General features: G+C 46.2%; 1 protein-coding gene across 1 annotated transcript in view; it reads left to right on the top strand.

Moving 5' to 3' along the window:
- Dhrs4 (Dehydrogenase/reductase 4) overlaps positions 1 to 18,793 on the top strand; it is a 62,022-nt gene that overhangs the window by 35,428 nt on the left and 7,801 nt on the right. The window contains exons 2-7 of the mRNA XM_077670209.1: positions 3,907 to 4,084; positions 5,673 to 5,750; positions 7,591 to 7,614; positions 9,249 to 9,319; positions 10,172 to 10,223; positions 12,713 to 12,847. Coding sequence (XP_077526335.1) covers positions 3,907 to 4,084; positions 5,673 to 5,750; positions 7,591 to 7,614; positions 9,249 to 9,319; positions 10,172 to 10,223; positions 12,713 to 12,847 — 538 coding nt within the window. The remainder of the gene's footprint in view (positions 1 to 3,906; positions 4,085 to 5,672; positions 5,751 to 7,590; positions 7,615 to 9,248; positions 9,320 to 10,171; positions 10,224 to 12,712; positions 12,848 to 18,793) is intronic.

Genomic DNA, 18,793 nt, shown 5'->3' with positions numbered 1-18,793 from the left:
GCTAGCCATGTAGTGCGAAGAAGTGACAACCAGTCGACTATGACGGTAATAGAAAAGATACCGATAGACGGGACTAAAGGGGAAGGCCATTAACTCATTAGAGGCGGCGAAATAAGAGCATTTGGAGGCAGAGAATGAATCATGACGGGGCTAACAGCGCACAAAGGCGACGACAGACAAGGAAGAGAAGCCAGGATCAGCGCTTGTCCTGTCTGCTCTTCCTTGTGTGTCGCCGTCTTTATGCGCTGTTAACCCCTTCGTGATGCCCCACCAACTAGCCCACCGAGCCATCCAGAAAATGGACTCAAGCAGTGTAGACAGCCTAAGACAGGAGCGGTTGGAGGTCAGTGGAACTTCTGCATGGGGCGGAAGTCAGAGTTGTGTCCGTTTCACTAACAGCCATTTCGCGTCCGTTTCAGTCGTGACGTAGTTCCTCTCTGACCAATGGATGTGCTGCGTCACATCCAGTCGTCTGCTTTCATCCAATCAGGGTTCGCTCGGAACGGGCACTTTGGAACTGGCATAAAATGGACCGAACTTGGAATTCCGCCCCTGTAGAGCCTTAAAAATTGCAACGTCCATTTGCAAAGCCTTAAAGTTGCAACGCAGAGGCAACGTCCGTAATAACGAGGTTTTACTGTACAACATCCCCGAATTGTCGAAGCTGCATGCGCCTACTAAGTAGACATTGTTTAGTAGCACTACTTGCGCAAAAGACTTTAGTTCGTGACACTGGACGTCTGTCCCTCGCATCCGGCCTCATAGCCCATTGTTTCGTTTCGTGCTCTATAGCTCGTTGTGGCATCTCAATTTACCGGTGTGCGTTGCGCTATGCACATAAAAAAATCAAATCTTTTTTCTCACGAGAAATGCGGTTAAAATGCGAAGGTTTCACCCGTCCAATCTCAAAGTGCAGAATCCAAACTGCTCCTTCGATCGTGTCGGAATGGCACGATCGGATAGACGTCGGCTTCATAGCGCGAAGGACCCACGTTCGATTACGACAACGGGTTGCCTTTTTAGGGGTGAAGCCCCTTAGCGTCTCGGGGTGTGGTGTCTCCTGTCGTCGTCGTCGTTTCATGTAGTCACGGTACTAAAACACCGGGACACTCGTTTTTCAACGCCTCGCGCTGGAATGTTTCATCTCCATTGGCAAAAACGCGTACTAAAAGAACACATCGGGACACTCGTTTTCCGAAGCATCGTACTAGAACGCTTCGTGCTTCGAAGACACGAGCCTTATAGCAAAGTTGTATACCTCTGTACTCCCCAGCGCTTTCGTCTCCATGGGCGAAAACGCCACGACGCAAACTTGCTGCACGCTTCGCCCCTGCCCAGGTTTCACGTTAAGCCCGAGATTTTTTTCTTGAGGTGTTCATTGCGTAAGTTGGTTTTTCGGCAGTGCGTTTTGGTGTAACGATTTGGATTTTGGACTTCGAAGCCATTGGCTTTCGACCGGAGACATCTTTGCCTTTCAACCGCCTTTCAATTCACCCACGATCATCATCATCGTCAGTGAAAGTCGGCTTTCCTGCAGGGTCTTTTGGGACAGCGTTGCCATCGGTGGCGCATAGAGAGCTTGGATTTAATGAAACAACGTTCTTTTCGCCTGCCTACTTCTGCTGTAGCAGCGGCACAACGCCCCGCCGAGGTACGTGTTTCGACGGCGCGGACTTCCCTTCGGGCCGTGCTTGGAGAAGCCGCGCGTTTGTTCTTCACCTCGCGACTTTTACGACAACGCCTTGTAGGCGACGCCGTACTTGACACCGCCGTCGTTCCGCACTTTGCCGCAGCATTCAGGCGGAGCCGTCGGAAAAAGCGGAAGGTTTTGGTCGCCGCCGAGCTGGGCGACAGTGACGCAACGGGCGTAGAAGACGGGATATTTGCCTTGGCTCGCCTCACGCTGTCGTTCACTTCGCGCCGCTTCATGTGCGACTGGAGGCAACGCGCCTGCAAACTTGGAAGGGCTGGTTACCTGCTGCTACTACTCGCGTAATCGTGTTCTGTAGGACAATCACTTCCCTCGCGACGTGCTTTCAGCAGGAGGCGCTCACATGTACGATATCACTACTCCACCTAAGCGAAGGACCCGGATGTCAACGGGCGCGCGCGTTTTGAAAGTACGTTGCTATGAATATGCGTGATATCGTCTGCCTTTTCTCACGTGGTAGCATATTAAGGCCAAAAAATCACGGAAACGGCTCGTGCCACGTTCAAAATGTTCCCAGTAACGCACTACTTGCGCCGCACGGAGTAACATCCGGCTGCCGTGATGAGGCACAGCTGCAGCTCGCGGCATGCGTGCAATTGTGATATTTAAGCCGCAAATCGAGGTTTAACTAAGTGGAGAAATGGAAATAGAAAGGGAGTTTCAATCCACGCCCAGACCTACTCCCCCGCCCCTTCCGCACAGGAGTGTACGCAGATGCTAGTGGCTTCAGGACGAGAGCAGATTGTGTGTGTGTGTGTGTGTGTGCGTGCGTGTGTGTGTGGGGGGGGGGGGGGGGGGGGGGCGAAAATTTCAGAAAAAAACCGCACGCAACTTATTCACCGGAAAATACAGTAGTCCATTTTACTTCCCTGCCTCAGATTATTCACAGGATTGTGTTAAGGTGCAATCTTTGTAGGCGTAATCACGAAGGACAGTTGAACAGACAGCCACAACAGTGCTGAGGCCTCTTTACTTCCTGCTTTCCGCGTGAACCTTGAAACCAAAATGGCAATACAGTGGATTCTCGTCAAACCGTACCTGCATAAGCCGTAGTTCCTTTTTATACGTAGTTTAGCCGAATCCCCGACTGTCTTTTCGTTTAGCGTAATGCATTCGGATAAATCGTAGTGCGGTTAGTACGTGCGTTCTTTACATTCCCGTCAGGTACGTTTTAACAAGGTTTCACTGTATATTTTGTTTTCCCATCACAACAGAGGGATGTTTAGTAATTTGTTGTTTTGTTTTGTTTTCTTCAGATTTTGGATGGTTAACATGCTGAAGCTACTCCTGGGCTATGAAGCACACCGTAGTGCAGCGTTACGGACTAATTTAAACCACCTGGCAACGTTTAACACACGCTAGAATTTCGACACAGAGCCGTTTTCACCACTATCTCTACCTGTAAAGCAGCCATTGTGGCCGAAGGGATGTTCAACACTCTGTGTCGACATTTTTGTTTCATTGAAAAAAATATTCCTTTTTCTTTGTTCTCTTTTTGAACATACTTCTCACAGAGATTGAAAAGAATACTCTGACAATCTTCTGTGAGCTTTGTAAATACAGTAAAACCCCGTTACAAGAGACACTCAAGGGACCCAGGAACCGTTCCTCTCGTAACCAAGGTCTCTTGTAAGTAATGTTGCTAACATGGGGAATATAGGAAAATCGGCTAAACTGTCTTCATTCAAACGTCTTTTATAACCAAGTGTCTCTTGTAACAGTGTTCATCAAAGCACTCTGACTGGCTAGTTGGTCTGACAAGATGGAAATAAAATTGCGCTAAAAGGACGGGACGACCAAAGAAGACACACGCACACCGCTTTTCTAATGGAGGCGAAAAGCAAAAACGCCCGTGTGTTCGAGATTTCGGCGCACGTCAAAGATCCCCAGGTGGTCAAAATTAATCTGGTTAAGAAGACACACACACACACACAGTGTGTGTGTGTGTCTTCTTTGGTCGTCCCGTCCTTTTAGCGCAATTTTATTTCCACCTTGTAACAGTGTCTCTTGTAACAATTTTTGCTATACGCCCTACGTCAACGCCTCTGCAATTGTAGCACAATCGCTACGTCTAGCTTTGGTTCTTCACTTTTTCTTTTCTTTGTCTCATGGGCTGAGTAGCACCATTGTGTTCACCTACTTCCCCTACGGTTCTGTGCTCCCTTCCCATGATGCACCTGGTTCCTGTTGTGCAGGATCGGCTATGCCATTGCGCAGCGCCTCGCCCAGGACGGAGCCAAGGTTGTCGTGAGCAGCCGGAAGGCAGAGAAGGTGGACCAGGCAACCTCGCGGCTGTCCGCCCAGGGTCTGGACGTCATCGGGGCCCCGTGCCACGTGGGGAAGCCAGAAGACCGGGCAAGCCTCATCAAACTGGTAGGTTCTGATCATTAGGTGAGCTGGTATGTTAAATTAAAAAAAAAAATGATAAACAGTGCAAAAGCAATGGAACACTAGAAAATTCGAGCAGACACAGTGCTGACTCTCAACTAAACTTATTTTACCGATTGTAGGGCCTTTTTGTAACATGCACCTAGGCCAAAAGAAGGCAAAGGAAAACAAAAGTTGCGGGTGATCGCAAAATATTGTGAAGCGGCACATGTGAGGGTTGTTAGTCGAAGATAACAAGATTGCAAAACTTAACGTAGACGCACTCTTTCAAGGTGAAGATAACCAACTAGAGCTAGGTAGGTTGTGCTGCTGTTATGTACATGAGTGTGTGTCCAAAAATAATGAGGGGGCGCTTTTAGGGGCAGGGGAAGCATTATTACCAGCATTCCCTGTTTAGCGATTAAGATACGAAGAGCCATCTGCATCAGTTTGCCAATGGGTGGCATGGTTTGTAAGATCAGTGCGGTGTTCTTGGGCAGATTTCGCGGTGGTGCAGGCAAAAGAACGGTGTCTGTGCACCAGGTTTTGCTGTTCTTTCCCTGAGACTCTGCTTTTCATTGTACAATGTTGCCTGCTTTTTCTGTGTGATTAAATTTTTTGTTTCAGCATCAGCACCTGGTCTCCAATAAAGTTTATTCATCATCATCAGACATATTTACCTGCATTGCATATTTTCCCAGCTTTTGTCCCGTAGCAAGAACAAAAGAAAAAAGCAAAAAAAAAATGGAGATGCACTTTTGTGTGACTCTTGTTGCTGCCGCCTTAACTGCCACGGTTAAAAAGAACTCAAGCCTTGTTCTGCAAAGCAGGTTGGAAAGACTGTCACATAAGTTTACCTGGTTTGGGGGGAAAAGACCCTGATTTTGCACTATTTTTGTTTCTGCAAGCTTAGTGAGTTCCCGGGGATTACACTGCGTCTCTTCCTTGTACAAAGCTGTTTGAGGTTTTGGGGGCCTCATTGCGTAAGAGGAAGCTTTCTTGCTCTGTTTAAAGGAAGTTTGTTTGTCAAGCTGTTCCTTGTTGGCTGTATGGGGGAAGTAGCTCATTTGCAAAACTAGGAAAGGAACTACAGGCATTCTACTTGGCCACCTAATGATCGCTCCCAGCGTTGTCACACAGCTTTGATGCTGTCAGTCTCGAATATTTTTATACTGACCGTGATGTTAACTTTGTGTTCACTCATGGACTGGAACGAGTATAATTGCAATCTGTGCAGTACCTCCCAGTTGAGCGTGCGCTAGCAGCTGCTGTCCCGGAATTTGGTGGGCAGGGAGGGGAACTTTTTGTCGGAATGTGGCGTGCAAATGGAACTCGTCTGGATTGCAGCTTTTTCATGGCACGTAAAAAGACAGGTCTACTCGATTTTATGGTCCTACTAGGGCATCGCAAATGGAGGGCTGAGAAAAGGTTTATGAAGTGGAAAAAAAAGGAAATAGTTTACATGGGGGGGTCCATGTATGAAAAGACTTCCCTTTGTTACTAATGCACTGTTCTTGGCTTCCACGACAGATCTGTCGGAGTGGCTGTGTTTAGTTTGTACCAAGGTATCCCATTTTCCCTGTGTGCCTTGCAGGCGGTGGAAAAGCTGGGCGGCATCGACATACTCGTCTCGAACGCTGGCACGAATCCTGTCATGGGGCCTGTCCTAGACGTAAGTTGTCCTTGAAACACTCGTTGGGTCCACCCCTGGAATTTTGGTCGTGTCGCGAAAGGAGATGAAACTTTGAAGTGTAAAATGTTGATTGAAGTTTCCGTAAAAAATGGTGCATCGTGTATTTCACTCTATAATGTTTTACCCTTAGGGAGAGCTTGTTGCAAGTTACAGTGCATGTGTCTGTGGCTAGAAGGAGGAGAAGACTATAAGGTTTCGTGAGGGTCTTGTGTGAACCAAAAAGGTGTGTTTCTTTTTAGTTTAAAATTGTATCTTTTTATTAAATTTTGGCCCAGATGTTAAGCCTACCATAAAACACAAAGCAGCAGCATGTACAGAACTGAACCGATGTTAAGTAAATGCTGCTCGCAAACTTTCTTCGTGATGACTTGTCGTTAATCACACCACTTGATTCCTAGTCGGTGTCCTTGTACACCGCCTTATTTTGTTTAGCTGCAACAAGTGCATTTAAGATGCAGCACTTCGTGAAAAAAGCTTACAATTCAATCTTTGGGACTGTTAACACAGCCGGCTAGTTGCAATTGTTTCAGTGTGCTTCACATTGGGTTAGCTGGGACACGTTAACTGGGACATTTTAACTTGGACATGATTAAGTGGGACATAGCGGCAGTTAGGAGTAGACCCCCGTGTGGGTGAAATGCAAATATGACCGTTCCAAGTTGGCTAGCAAGTAAGGCAGCAAGTAAGCATGTGTTCATAGCTTGTGGCTTGTAGGTTTTAGTAATTTGTGGTCAAAGCATCATATGCACACATGGATTGGTGATTTGGGAGACAACTGTTAAGATATACCTTTAGCAGGGGATTTCCTTGCCGATCACCACGGCAGCAGGCTGAGCTGGATCAGCTAATGCAAGAGTTTATCAATCGTTATAGTAAAAAAAACCTGAAACTTGGTATTTATTCCTCACAGTGAAACGGTTTATCAAGCAGCAAGTTTACAATATGCTTTTCTGCTCGAAAGAAAATTTCGGTATTTCATACGCAGTATCTTTCCTTGAAGACACGTTTCCATGGTACAAGTAAACTTTGCTGGTCGTTGAATACATGTACAGTAAAAGCTCGTTAATTCAAACTTACTTACAGTTAATTCGAACTGACGCCATGGCCCCGGCACAGCCCTGTATATTTCAGTGGGGAAAAACTCCAGATAATTCGAGTGTGTCAGTATCCAGAACGGTTAATTCGAACTGGGATCCCCTGGTTTCCATCGCTCCTCGCAGAAGATAGTTGGCCCAGAGTGATTACAATGTGTTGCAAATCTAAACCAAACCAAATTTACTAGAGATGCAAAACAATGAAACAGAAAACCAACAGCGCAGCGTACATGCTGAGCCGCTGCAACAGCTTATTTCACTTCTGCAGTGAACAATCAGTTAACCTCATTCGCTGTTTGAGCTCCCTAAACATTATTTATGAAATCACCTGCTACAAACGTGTAGTATAGCGCCTAATTCACGATAATGAGCCCAGAGGAGGTTAGCACGATATCAATTCATTCTAGTGCCTGCCCGCTAATTCGAACTCCGCTTAGTTTGAGCAATTTTTTGGTCCTTCTCGAGTTCAAAATACCGAGCGTTTACTGTATGCACATTTTTTTTATCTGCAGGCAAGTTTAATGATGCGAAAGAAATCCCATTGGAATAATGCCAAGATGAGATGTCGAACTACCCTGGATGCATGTATAAATTTGCTAAAGGGAAGAATGGTTGAGGGCTTGGTCTGTCGATTTAATGCTATCTGCTTGCATGACTTGATGACATTAACTTTCTTTCCCCCCCCCCCCCTCCCCCCCCCATTCTTTTGTGCCCTGCCTGCTCAGACATCAGAAGACGCTTGGGACAAGGTGAGATTCATTGTCGTAGAATTCCATTTTAACCACATGAAGAGACAAGGGGAGAAATTCTGAATTAAGTGGCCCTAAAATTCTGGCGCGGGGGACACTGCACCCTCTGTGCTCACAAGAAAAACGTGCAAGGGGTCTAGATCTGGGAACAGTGCACAGCACTGCTTTGAAGGGGCCATGGAGACAAAATCCATATTGGTTTTATTCAAAAGATTTGGTGTTTTATAGTACCCTTAGTGCTTGTACGAACCCGCCGCGGTGGCTCAGTGGCTAAGGCGTTGCGCTGCTGAGCACAAGGTCGCGGGTTCGATTCCCGGCCGCGGCGGCCGCTTTTCTGATGGAGGCGAAAAGCAAAAACGCCCGTGTGTACGAGATTTCGGCGCACGTTAAAGATCCCCAGGTGGTCAAAATTAATCCGGAGCCCTCCACTACGGCGCGCCTCATCGCCTGCGTTGCGTCGGCGCGTTAAACCCTACAATCAATCAATCAAGTGCTTGTACGATAGCAAACGATGCTTTGTTGTCTGAGAAATTCAACATTTTAAGCCAAAATTTCAACTCTCCCACTGAATCGCATGTTTCCTGACGTCGCCAATGACGTATCCAGGGCAGGGCTTTAAAACTAGAGGTAGTAATGCTCACCAGGCCGGCTACCACGTCGCAGCCGGCCGTTTGGTTATATTGTTTATTTCCCGCTTTCGTAGATGGCGCTGCAATACCGCTGAAGTACCAGTGTTCGCACTTAGCTTCTGACTGCACTGCTATAGCTGCTGTAGTTTTATTAGGGTTGGTAGTAATTGTTTCCTAAAACATCAGCTATGACTCGACAAACATGGTCACGTAAGTGGCTGTGCTGCTTATGCCAGTTGGTCAGTGTTGTGCCAGACAAGTCCGACGCGTCCGACGGCTGTGTTAGGCAGTGTCAGCCGGAAAAGTGCCACACTAACAGCTTGGGTGTTTACGTGTTCGATCGTAACTTCCATTGTTTACCACACCATTCTTACTGCTATAAAGACAATATACATTAAATTTGAGCGTGAATAGCCCGTTCTGCAAGGTTATAAGCGTTGCCTAACTTGCGCTGGTAATCGCCAGCGCAAGTGGTGTGAGTGTTATTGTAACAAGGCAACTTTTTCAATGAACCAAATTCTCGTTTTGTCTTTGTGGCCCTTTCAAGTAATTTTTTCTGGCATAGTTGGCTGGAAGTTGCTTCGTCGTTGCTTTGGCTTAAAAGGCATTTATGTTGCTAAACCTTTAGGCCCCTTTCTTTCCACCTCAAGCGCGGTATTATCTAATATTTCCCCCATGAGGTTAAATTAAGCCAGGTGTCTACTGAAAAGTTTACCGTTTGCTATGTTTAAGCTCAAACAAGTCATCCACCCACCTTGCAGTGCTAGCCCATGTGAGGATTCTCTTGTCAGACCTGTTTTAATTCTAAGCTTGACATTGAGGATACATTTGTGAACCGGCAAAACAAAGTTTGAGACATGCTGATTTGACATGACGCGCAGTGTGTGACATGACGCACACTGCTAATTGCTGTTGATTTATTGTTAATTTGTATTTGTTTATTTATTTGTATTGTACATTGTTTATTGCTAATTAATTGTTTAATCTATTGCCCTCCGAACCCAGATCTTCGACATCAATGTGAAGAGTGCGTTCCTGCTCACCAAAGAGGTGTTGCCTCACCTAGAAAAGAGGGGGTAAGAAACTGTCCTTTCTACGGAATACTCATATGGCGGAATCTCGTTCGTATGATTTTGCCGGATACATTTTTTGGCACAGTACTTTTTTTTTTCCGGTTTAATTTAACGTAGTGTCTGTTATCACGGCAACCGTGAGAATTACCGTCAGAAATTTCTCACGGAAGTCGCCTCTCATTGGCTAAGAACGCTATTCGGTGATTCTATGGGATAAATATTCCCTAAAAAGCCATGTTCGCAGCTGCCCCTGTAGCGCTGTGGTATAGTGCTTGGTATTAAACGAGAAGGCTCAGGTTCGAGTCCGACATTGTGAAGTTTTTTTTTTAGGTTTCGGAATTTTTCGGTCATCGGGATTTTGTTAATGCTTTTTTTACTCTGGTTTTTACTATATCAAGAAGTCGACGCACAGGACTTCTAGAATGGGTTGAATTACGTTTAATATAGGCTGTGTTGTGTGTAGTTGGGCTGGGTTAGATTAGGTTTGTTGCAGTTTGGCTGGATTTGGTTAGGTTATGACACATTTAGTTAGGTTACGTTAGGTTCAGTGAGGTTATGTTATATTAGGTTATGTTGGGACGTAATAATATTCAGCAAATTTTAGGCCAGCCAGCTTTTATGGAAACTGCCGTGAGAATTTCCCGGAGGTAATTCTCACGGTTGCCATAAGATTAGACGCAGCCTTAATTTACCATCCCATGGAAATAGTGCCATTGTGATAATATGTTTGTTTGGATAATACATTTCATTTTCTGGCTCCAATGAAAAGCATATCAGGATTTCACTATCTCTTGTTCAGACTGATAATGGTGGAGAAAGTGAAAATGGTGTTGTGCAATTTTTTTTTTGTTCCAGGGGAGGATCTATTGTATACGTCTCTTCGATAGCAGCCTACCAGTCTATGCCTGTGAGTAGCAGTTGGAGCTGGTGTTTTTCTTTTTTTTTATTCCTGCTTGAATGTAACAACTGCTGCAAAGATCTCCGGCAAAAATAACGTGGTATACCTGCCGTCATTTCAGCCATTTCGTCCTAACTTGTGTGGTGGGTGTCACTCTTTCAGCCTGGAAGGATTTGTACAAATGGCCTCCCCGTAGGCTGATGTGAGAGCTGGTTTACCAGGACTCCATAGAGGGGTGCCATTTTTCGAGGAAATGTCAGTAGAAGTAATATAAGAATTTGGTTGGGCAGAGAGGTTTTGTGGAGGAGTGAAACCATGAACATTTGTGGTGCAATTACTAGTTGTCTTCTTCATGGAAGTGGCACTAAAAATAGCAAGATATATTAAGACAGAGCAGGCTGTGCGGTTTTCGATTTATTTGAGGAAAGAGTGAGTGGCTTAAAAAAGATCCCGGACGGTGCATGCGCATTCTGGTGTTGAATGTACCAGAGTTTTGTGAACTGCCCTATTAAGGTTGGTGGCACAAATAAGGAATTCACTTTGAATCGGTAGAGATGTAGTGAGGCAGGCGATTACACAGATAACGTATGCTTGCCAGCGTGCCGGAAATATCGACGTCAGTTTGTGCACTGCCGTGTGTTGGCTGTAAATATCGTGAAAATATTTTGCTGTCTCATCAGTACCTCAAAACGTCTTGCTGGAAGTGTGAAGTGATACTGGCCAAATTACATTGCACAGCGAGCATATATTTTGCTGTTCGATAGAGGTGTGCAAAAGTTTGAGGGTGTACAAAAGTCTGAAACTTTGAATTCTGTGCGAGTAGTGTTTGCCATTAAATTCCTAATGCAGTTTTACCATCTGAAGTTGTCGAAGGTTTCGAATATTCAAAATTTACAAATAATAGAGCTACAAATAATTGGTTTTCCACATGACATTGAAACTTTTGAACTTGCCTCACGGTGTACTCTTTTAGGTTGGCTTTATTGCACGACAGTGAAGCCGTGCAAGAAAGCCTAAGTTGTGTAAGCCTTGCGCAAAATAATTCTAAGCTGAGAAACCTCTGGTGCATGTTATCTGAAGTGAAGCGTTACCCATGTAAAATTTGTAAGCCAAAAAGTTTCACGTCAATATAGTCGCATGAGTGAGGAATCAAGAGTTGCTACTTGTTGATGATGCTTGCAGCAAATTACTAGTCTTACTAACCACTAACATGTCTAGCTTCTTTTTAATGACTGGAGGGATTGGTATGATGTACTTCCTGCATTCCTAGCATGTTGAGGAACTTGAATTTGTTCATGGCAATCAACGCATGCCAAATTTTCGCTCCACTGCTGTGCCATCCCCTCTTAATCTTCTTTGTAATTTTTTGTACTATGTATTTTCTTGTCAGGAATGCACATGTACACTGAGATGTGTTCAGTCTTTACTGCATAACTTGTCATCTTTTTTTTATAGCCATGCTTTAGACACTCCATACTCACTAAAGCAAGGACATTTGTATCCAAAAATACCCTTTTTGATTCGCAGTCAGTTTTCACTGCTTATATTAAAAAATATTTACTCCATTCGGAGTCAATTTTTGCTATTCGTATTCCGTTCACTCCCAAGTTTGATATACAGTTTAGCCTCATTATAGCAACCACTCATATAGCAAATTATCGGCTATAGCGAACTAAATACAAACTTCGGTTGGTCATGCTTTATTTCAATGACGCTTATTCTTTGACAACGAAAGTGAAACTGTGAGAGCCGTGCGCACTATCGGATATAACGAAAAAATATTTGACCAGTAGGCTGAGAAGCTACTTGGAAAAACTCCCGCCGTCCGGAACTGCAGAAGTAGAAAAGGTCCCTTTGTTCGTGAACACTGTGGAAAACTTCATCCTGTTCAGTGCTGTGAATAGCCACCAGGCAAAGATCACATCCTTCCTCGAAAAAATAGGAATGCAGGCCTGTTTTGACAAGTGAACTTGGTTCTGTTGTAATTTCCCATTTCATGTTCCGGTTCATTGAGCTTGAAATGCCACGAGGAGAAAGATAAGGGTTATCTTGTTTATAGTAGCTTCGAAGATTAAAATAATGTGTGTCTGTATGAAGGATTTTTGTGGGAGCCAGTTTAGCGATTGGTTTGAACCTATTTTTAGCTTTTTGGTTACAACGGATGTCACATATAAAGAACTAAATTTCTGTCCTGATACTCCTTCGTTATAATGAGGTTCCACTGTATGCACATCTCTGTTGTTTGATCATGCATACTGATGGAGGTTGCATAGTGCAGAATGCCTGAGCACTGAGACGTCACTTATTTGACTTGTGTTAGTTAATGAACTTGCTCGTGTCACTGTTTTTTTTTTGTCGTTAACAGGGAGCTCTAGAAGAGCTTGGCCATTAACTGTGCTTACCGTGGCCTCAAGGTTGTCGGTGGAGGGGTGAGCCTAGCCGACCAGGTGTGTACTGCCGATGCTAGCGAGTGTGTGTTTTCTCTTTTCTCTGTGCAGCTTCTGGGAGCCTACTCGGTATCCAAGACGGCGCTGCTGGGCCTCACGCGTGCAGTGGCGGAGCAGGTGGCGCCACTAAACATCCGCGTCAACTGCATCGCTCCGGGCATCATCAAGACCAAGTTTAGCCAAGCGGTGAGCAGTTTTAAATGCAGAGCATTTCTTAGCCTCGCCTCTTCCTGCGTCGGACGGTGTCCGCAGCTCCGCGTCCGCAGCAGGTGCGCCTCTCCTCCTTCCCTCCTCTCTCTCAACAGCAGCTGGCGCGCGCATGCGTCGTAGTCAGCCCGTTCGCTCCGTCGCGGTCTCGGCGTAACAGGTGCGTGATAGCAGCGCGGTGGGGCGTAGAAGGGCGCGCGCTGCTTGCGCATGCGCGCTCCCTCCCCCCCCCCCCACCCCCGTACTGCTCTCCCTCTACTCCGCGCGCTGCAAATATAAAGCGGCTAGCGGTTGCTCGTGCTTCAGTCACTTCGTTGCTCCTTCCTTCCTTGGTTGACACTCGCTCCCACGTTTACTCGTCCAAAAATAATAATAAATGACGCATTCAGCCCTATATACACTCTCGTCTTGCTCTCCTCTCTCTACCCCAAAACAACACCAACGCAACTATGACCCAACTACCCACCCTAACGCGACTTTACGTGGCGTTAACGACCCCCAATGCTTTGCATTTACTCATGTTCCCCTCGCGGGAAGGCGCAAGAATTTTTTTTCTTTGCCTCCTCCACTGAGAGGGTACAACCGCGTGAGGGAACCCTGAAGACAAAATACAAGTTTGTTGCATTAAAACGACTGCGTTGTCCCGGTAACGATGATGCCGATTTCATCAGAAACTTGAAACAGGTCATCGTAACATCGAAGAAAACAGCTGAGGCAGTGGCAACCCACCAGCCAGTTTCTGGTGATTTCTCTAGCCGTCACGGAATCCTGTTTGTGCTGTTGGCAGCTGCTGATTAAAGCTGCCACCAAGAAACAGGACTGGGCGGTTCTAGTGGGGCCTCTAGCTTCGTTTGATCGTACAGTCATGTCTCATTAAAATGGGCCCCGTTAATATGGACACCCCGCAATATGGACGAAATTTTCTGAGACCGGTCTCTCGCCGTGCAATTCTGCGCCGTTAATATAGAAACTCGCAGTCCGGACCATGGACGGCTATTTTGGGGGACGAAACGGGTAAATACTGGCACTTGTGTCTCGTTATTATGGACACGAGTCCACAAAGCAAAAAAATCGAACAAATGAGTGGCGACCCTCGAGGCCCCAGCGCGTACCAGCAATTTGCTTTTGCTGAATCATACATTTATCTCGGAACGCTCTTCCTTCCAGCACCATAGAATCAGATCTAGAACATTCATGATCAGCGAACAACAGTGTAGGGTAGTGACGACAGGGTGACACCCTTTCCCCATCAGACAAGACTGCCCAGTGCAGCATATTCCAGAAAGAGCAAGTCACGAGGCTCAGGACAGGATAACAGGGCGGTTTTAGTTCGTGCCAATATTCGCCGCGCATAAAATGCGAGGCTTCTCTGGTCAGTTCGGTGGAGGCAATGGCTGGTGTTAGGAGTAGAGGCACCGAGCTTTCCCTTATGTTTTCTTAAACGATTATGCCTAAAATGAGCTTTCCTTAAACAAATATTCCTTAGTGTTTGTGCTTTTGACCTTGTTTCGTTATTATGGACGATTTTTCTGGGGAACAAATGCGTCCATAATAGCGAGACATGACTGTATCGCTTGAATAATAATGTGCAGTCAACACACTGACAACTGCGTTCTTAATGGGTGCCCATAGTGCGTCGCTCCTTTGCATATTATGTCACTGCAGAGCAAAATTTGAAGCTTTTCAATAGTTGTCGCATGTGGTAAGTTAAAAAAAATAACTGCTTTTTGGACTAGAGTGAAGATGAGTGGATTACCGAAGGCTAGTTCTGTCAAATTGAACAGAGTTGTATTTTGTGTTCATGGCCCCTTTAAGCGCACCAAATTGTTTTGTGTTGTCTTTGGGTACACAGTGATAATTTCCCAAAAACCGGGCCATCTCCACTAACGCGGAACCTGGGGAGGGTCGGAGCATGCAGTGTATAACTGTATGATGTGGTTTCGATGTGTGATGTGTTTTGGAAGTTACCGTATTTATTCGAATCTAGGCCAGCCCCGATTCTAAGCTGACCCCCAAAAGTCCGGAGTCGCGGAAAAAAAAAATACTTGCCTCGAATGTAGGCCGAACACAAAGGCGAGGTCAGCGTTCACAAAAAGAAAACACGTTTATTGAACATGAAGACGCAGCGCTCATTCTGAGTCAACATCGCTGCTAGCCTTTGAATGCCATCCTCGTTGCGGTGCACGCAAATATCCTCTCCCGTTGCGTCCTTCAACAACGGACATTTTTTTCATCCACGCCGAAGTCCCGCCCGGCTTGAACGCTCGTCAACTCCGCAGCTAAAACAATTTTTCTTTTAAAAGCGGCACTATAATGGCACCGCTTGTTTGGTGCCATTGCGCTGTCAAAACCAAACGCCACACCGCACGCAGGCCACTATCCGCACAGCTTTTTTTTCCTCCATGCCCCCAGCCATGGAAGATGCCTCCCAGCTATGGCTATGGCCCCTTAAGTGGCTACTGGCTCGTCTAGTAATGGCTACAATACTTTCTTTTCTGGGTGGCGCTAGCTGTGCGCCACTTCCCTCAATTTCACTTGGAAATAGGCGCGTTTCAAAATCCTCGAATCCAAGCCGACCCTGGAGTTTGATGTACAGTCGAACCCCGCTACAACGAACGCCGCTTCAACGAAATTTCCGCTTCAACGAAATATTTCCAATTCCCCGTCAGCCAGCCATAGAAGTCCATGCAACAAAGTCCTCGCCACAACAAACCATTTGTCAGGCTTGCTTTCGCTTCAATGAAATTTTCGATGATTTGGGCTGGGTTTGAACGATTATTTTACAATAAAATAAGCATAGCGCCTTTTTTTTTTATACATTTTTTTATACAACTTTTTATACATTCAGAACGCTTAGTTTCACCGAAAACATGCGCGGTGCGGCCACACCGCCAAAAAAAAAAAAAACTAATAGGCGGACGCCATTGTTTGATGGTGATAACGATGTGGCTGGCCGTCTTTACATGAGGTGCAGGCCCGGTTCGCCAAGCCGGAGCTACAGCCAATCCGTATCCAGTTGAAATCGCACAAATGTGCTCCGCTGCTGGCGCGGCGCCGTCACGTATGCGTAGTGAGCAGCCGTCGTTGCCGTTTTCCTTCTACCATTCTTAATAGCCAAGAGCAAAAATCATGTTTGCGTGTTTGGTCTTGAAGCCAAGTCATCCTATCTTAGTCATGAGCGCGCAGTTGTGTTAAATGCAAGCGCGCGCGTCTAACCTGCCAAGGTCAGTAGCTGCCGCGCCGTGTCAGATGATAGGATAACGGCAGTGCTCCTGCCACAAGCGAGAGGGGGGCTTCCGACGGCCTAGCAGCTGTCTGCAAGTAATCAGCTCGGTGGACACGCCTTGTTGTACAGCAATACGTTTTGCGCCTGCATTTTTTCACCCCACTCCGCAACGCGTTCTTCGCGTGCAGTGAAAGAACAGATAACCATTGGTATGTTTGTTATCCGAATAAACATGACGTTATTGCGCGTCACTCCTTTTTCTAAACATTGTATTATGCTGCCAATGATGCGGAAGCATACGGGGCTATTTTTCTGGCCGTTCCGTGGTGTGTTGCGGCAGATTTCGCCTCAACGAATTTTCGCTTGAACGAAATTTTTCGGACGTCCCGTCAATTTCGTTGTAGCGGGATTCGACTGTATCAGTATTTCAAAAAAACTATCGGCTTAGATTCAAATAAATACAGTATGAAGTGTGTAACGCGGTTTTGATGCTGAGCGCTCGGCGTATTAAACCTTGGCGTCTTGGCATTTTTTTGCCAACGGAGATGAAACCTTTGCGGGGTAGAGGTTATACATCTTTGCTGTAAAAATTCTTGTCTCCGAAGCACGAAGCATTCTAGCGCGAGGAATTTGAAAATGAGTCTCTCAGTGTTTTAGTACCGTGGCTACATGAGACACTGACAGCCCGAGCCCCTAACCCTTTCAGACGCCATTGTTCCCATGCCCTGTATATCACCAAATAAGATGAATTGGCAGGTTACTGACCTCAACACAGTCTTAGTTCTTTTTACAGTCGTACAGAATTGTGTACATAGCGTCCCAGAGGTCAGGAGCATCAAGTAGCGCTGTATATTTCCACAGACGTATATGTTTGTGTGATATGCGTTGTTTCTATATTTTTTAAGGGCTGCAAGTCTTTTGAGAAAACGAGGAGAAAGAGTTGAAAAAGCTCACCAGCTGAAGTAGCCGCGTGCGTTGCCATTTTTGTTTGCGGTCGTAGTAATCTTACTAGCCCCCAAATAGCACTAAAATCTTCATTGTTAGACAAAAGATACAAAAGTTATGCCAAACTACCGTATAATGCGGAATATAGGTCGAGGCGGAATATAGGTCGGCCCCCCTTACCTTGTAGCCGAAAAATGCAAAAAAAAAAAAAGTTAGGTACCAATCATTGTTTTATTGAGACTATAACTTGTTTCGTCTCAGATTACTCATTTAAAACTGTCTGAAGTATCGTCGGACGACTGCGTCTGGTTCGCTGTCGCCCACACAGCAGGTCGTCCTCAGTGCCGTCCAGGGAATCGCTTATGCAGCACTTCTTAAACACTCGCAAGACGATGTCATCGTGAAGCGAGCGCAAAGCATGGAACACTCGTGTGCAGACCGGAGCGACAGCCAGTCTGTGCAGGTGGTCAGCAAACATCTTGGGATATCCATTCGTAGAGACATCGCACGACGCTAGCGGACAAAATTTGCCCCTTTGTACAGCAGCACAGGTGCAAAGAGCAGCGCCCATGAAATGAGGCCTTCCGAGCGTTGCATACCAAGAGCTGCCCCTTCAGCTAACGCCGCTAGCAACACTTCTTTTGGTGATACCGAACTGGCGCAAGGCGGACACGCCATTGGCCTTGGAAAACCCCAACTTTTCTTTTAAATGCTGCTGTAAACTGGCACCAAGTGCCTAAACTCACTTTGAGCAAGAAGAAAATTGCACGCACACATTTGCCGACAGCGAGAGAAGCAACAAAACAAAGATGGCGTCGCGTCCGATTGATGGTGGTGGTGATGGTGCCTTTGGGGTTAGGATGGGCTCGATGGGCTGCCCGGTCGCCAGATGACAACTGTCAGTGACTGCAATATAGGTCGAGGGGTGACTTTTCGGCAATTTTTTCTGTAAAAAATCTCGACCTATATTCCGCATTATACGGTAGCGAAAACTTTCAGTTTTGGCATTTGTTTTTGTAAAAACCTCAGGATTGAAATGTTCACAAATGAAATTTGTGTACATAGCATCTGAAAGGGCTAAGGAGGTTCGGCCCTAAAAGTGCCACATTTTCGTGAGCTGCTCTTACCAGCCCTTTTGTTACGGCGACATAGCCAAGACAGCTTTGGATCGCGTATGGTGTAGCTAGCGTCCGTGTGTCCGTAGCAGTGTGTGTTACCCCAGTCCCTTGTTTGGGTCACATGATGCAACGGGGCTCCCTTTCCCCGTGTTCATCCCTGTGCATTTTTTTCAGTCCTAAGTAAAGGGCACACTCCCGCAGAAGAGGCCCACCTTTTTGCAATATGCACTGTGCAGCATGACTCAGTAGTATATATGTGCCATACTCACCTGATTCTCACGCGTACCTGATTTTCCAGGCAAAAAACCGAAAAACTTGCATCTCTGATTGTAATGCGCAAGGAACTTTGTGACCCAGACGAACGAATGCAAGAGAAGTGGGCGATTTATTTCCCGAAGTAATCACTCGTCTCACTCCTCGTCGCTCCCCGCTGACCACATCTCGTCCTCGGTGCTGTCAAGTGTGTTCACGATGCCACGTTTCTGAATGAGCGTTCAACCATGGTCGATAAGATCGTGGCCCACGCCTCGCACACCCATCCCGCGAGCTTCTCCAGAGGCACATGCTTCAGCCGACCTCTCGTTTTGAATGCGTGAGAGCTGCTGCTGCCATTGCTGTTATCAAGCGTGCAAGTGG

This window comes from Haemaphysalis longicornis, unplaced genomic scaffold (genome assembly GCF_048455015.1).
Source record: "Haemaphysalis longicornis isolate Haplotype H1 unplaced genomic scaffold, Haemaphysalis longicornis Haplotype H1 scaffold_5, whole genome shotgun sequence".
Lineage (NCBI taxonomy): Eukaryota > Metazoa > Arthropoda > Arachnida > Ixodida > Ixodidae > Haemaphysalis > Haemaphysalis longicornis.
Note: the sequence above shows the minus strand (reverse complement) of the source record. Positions and strands in the feature narration are given on the sequence as shown.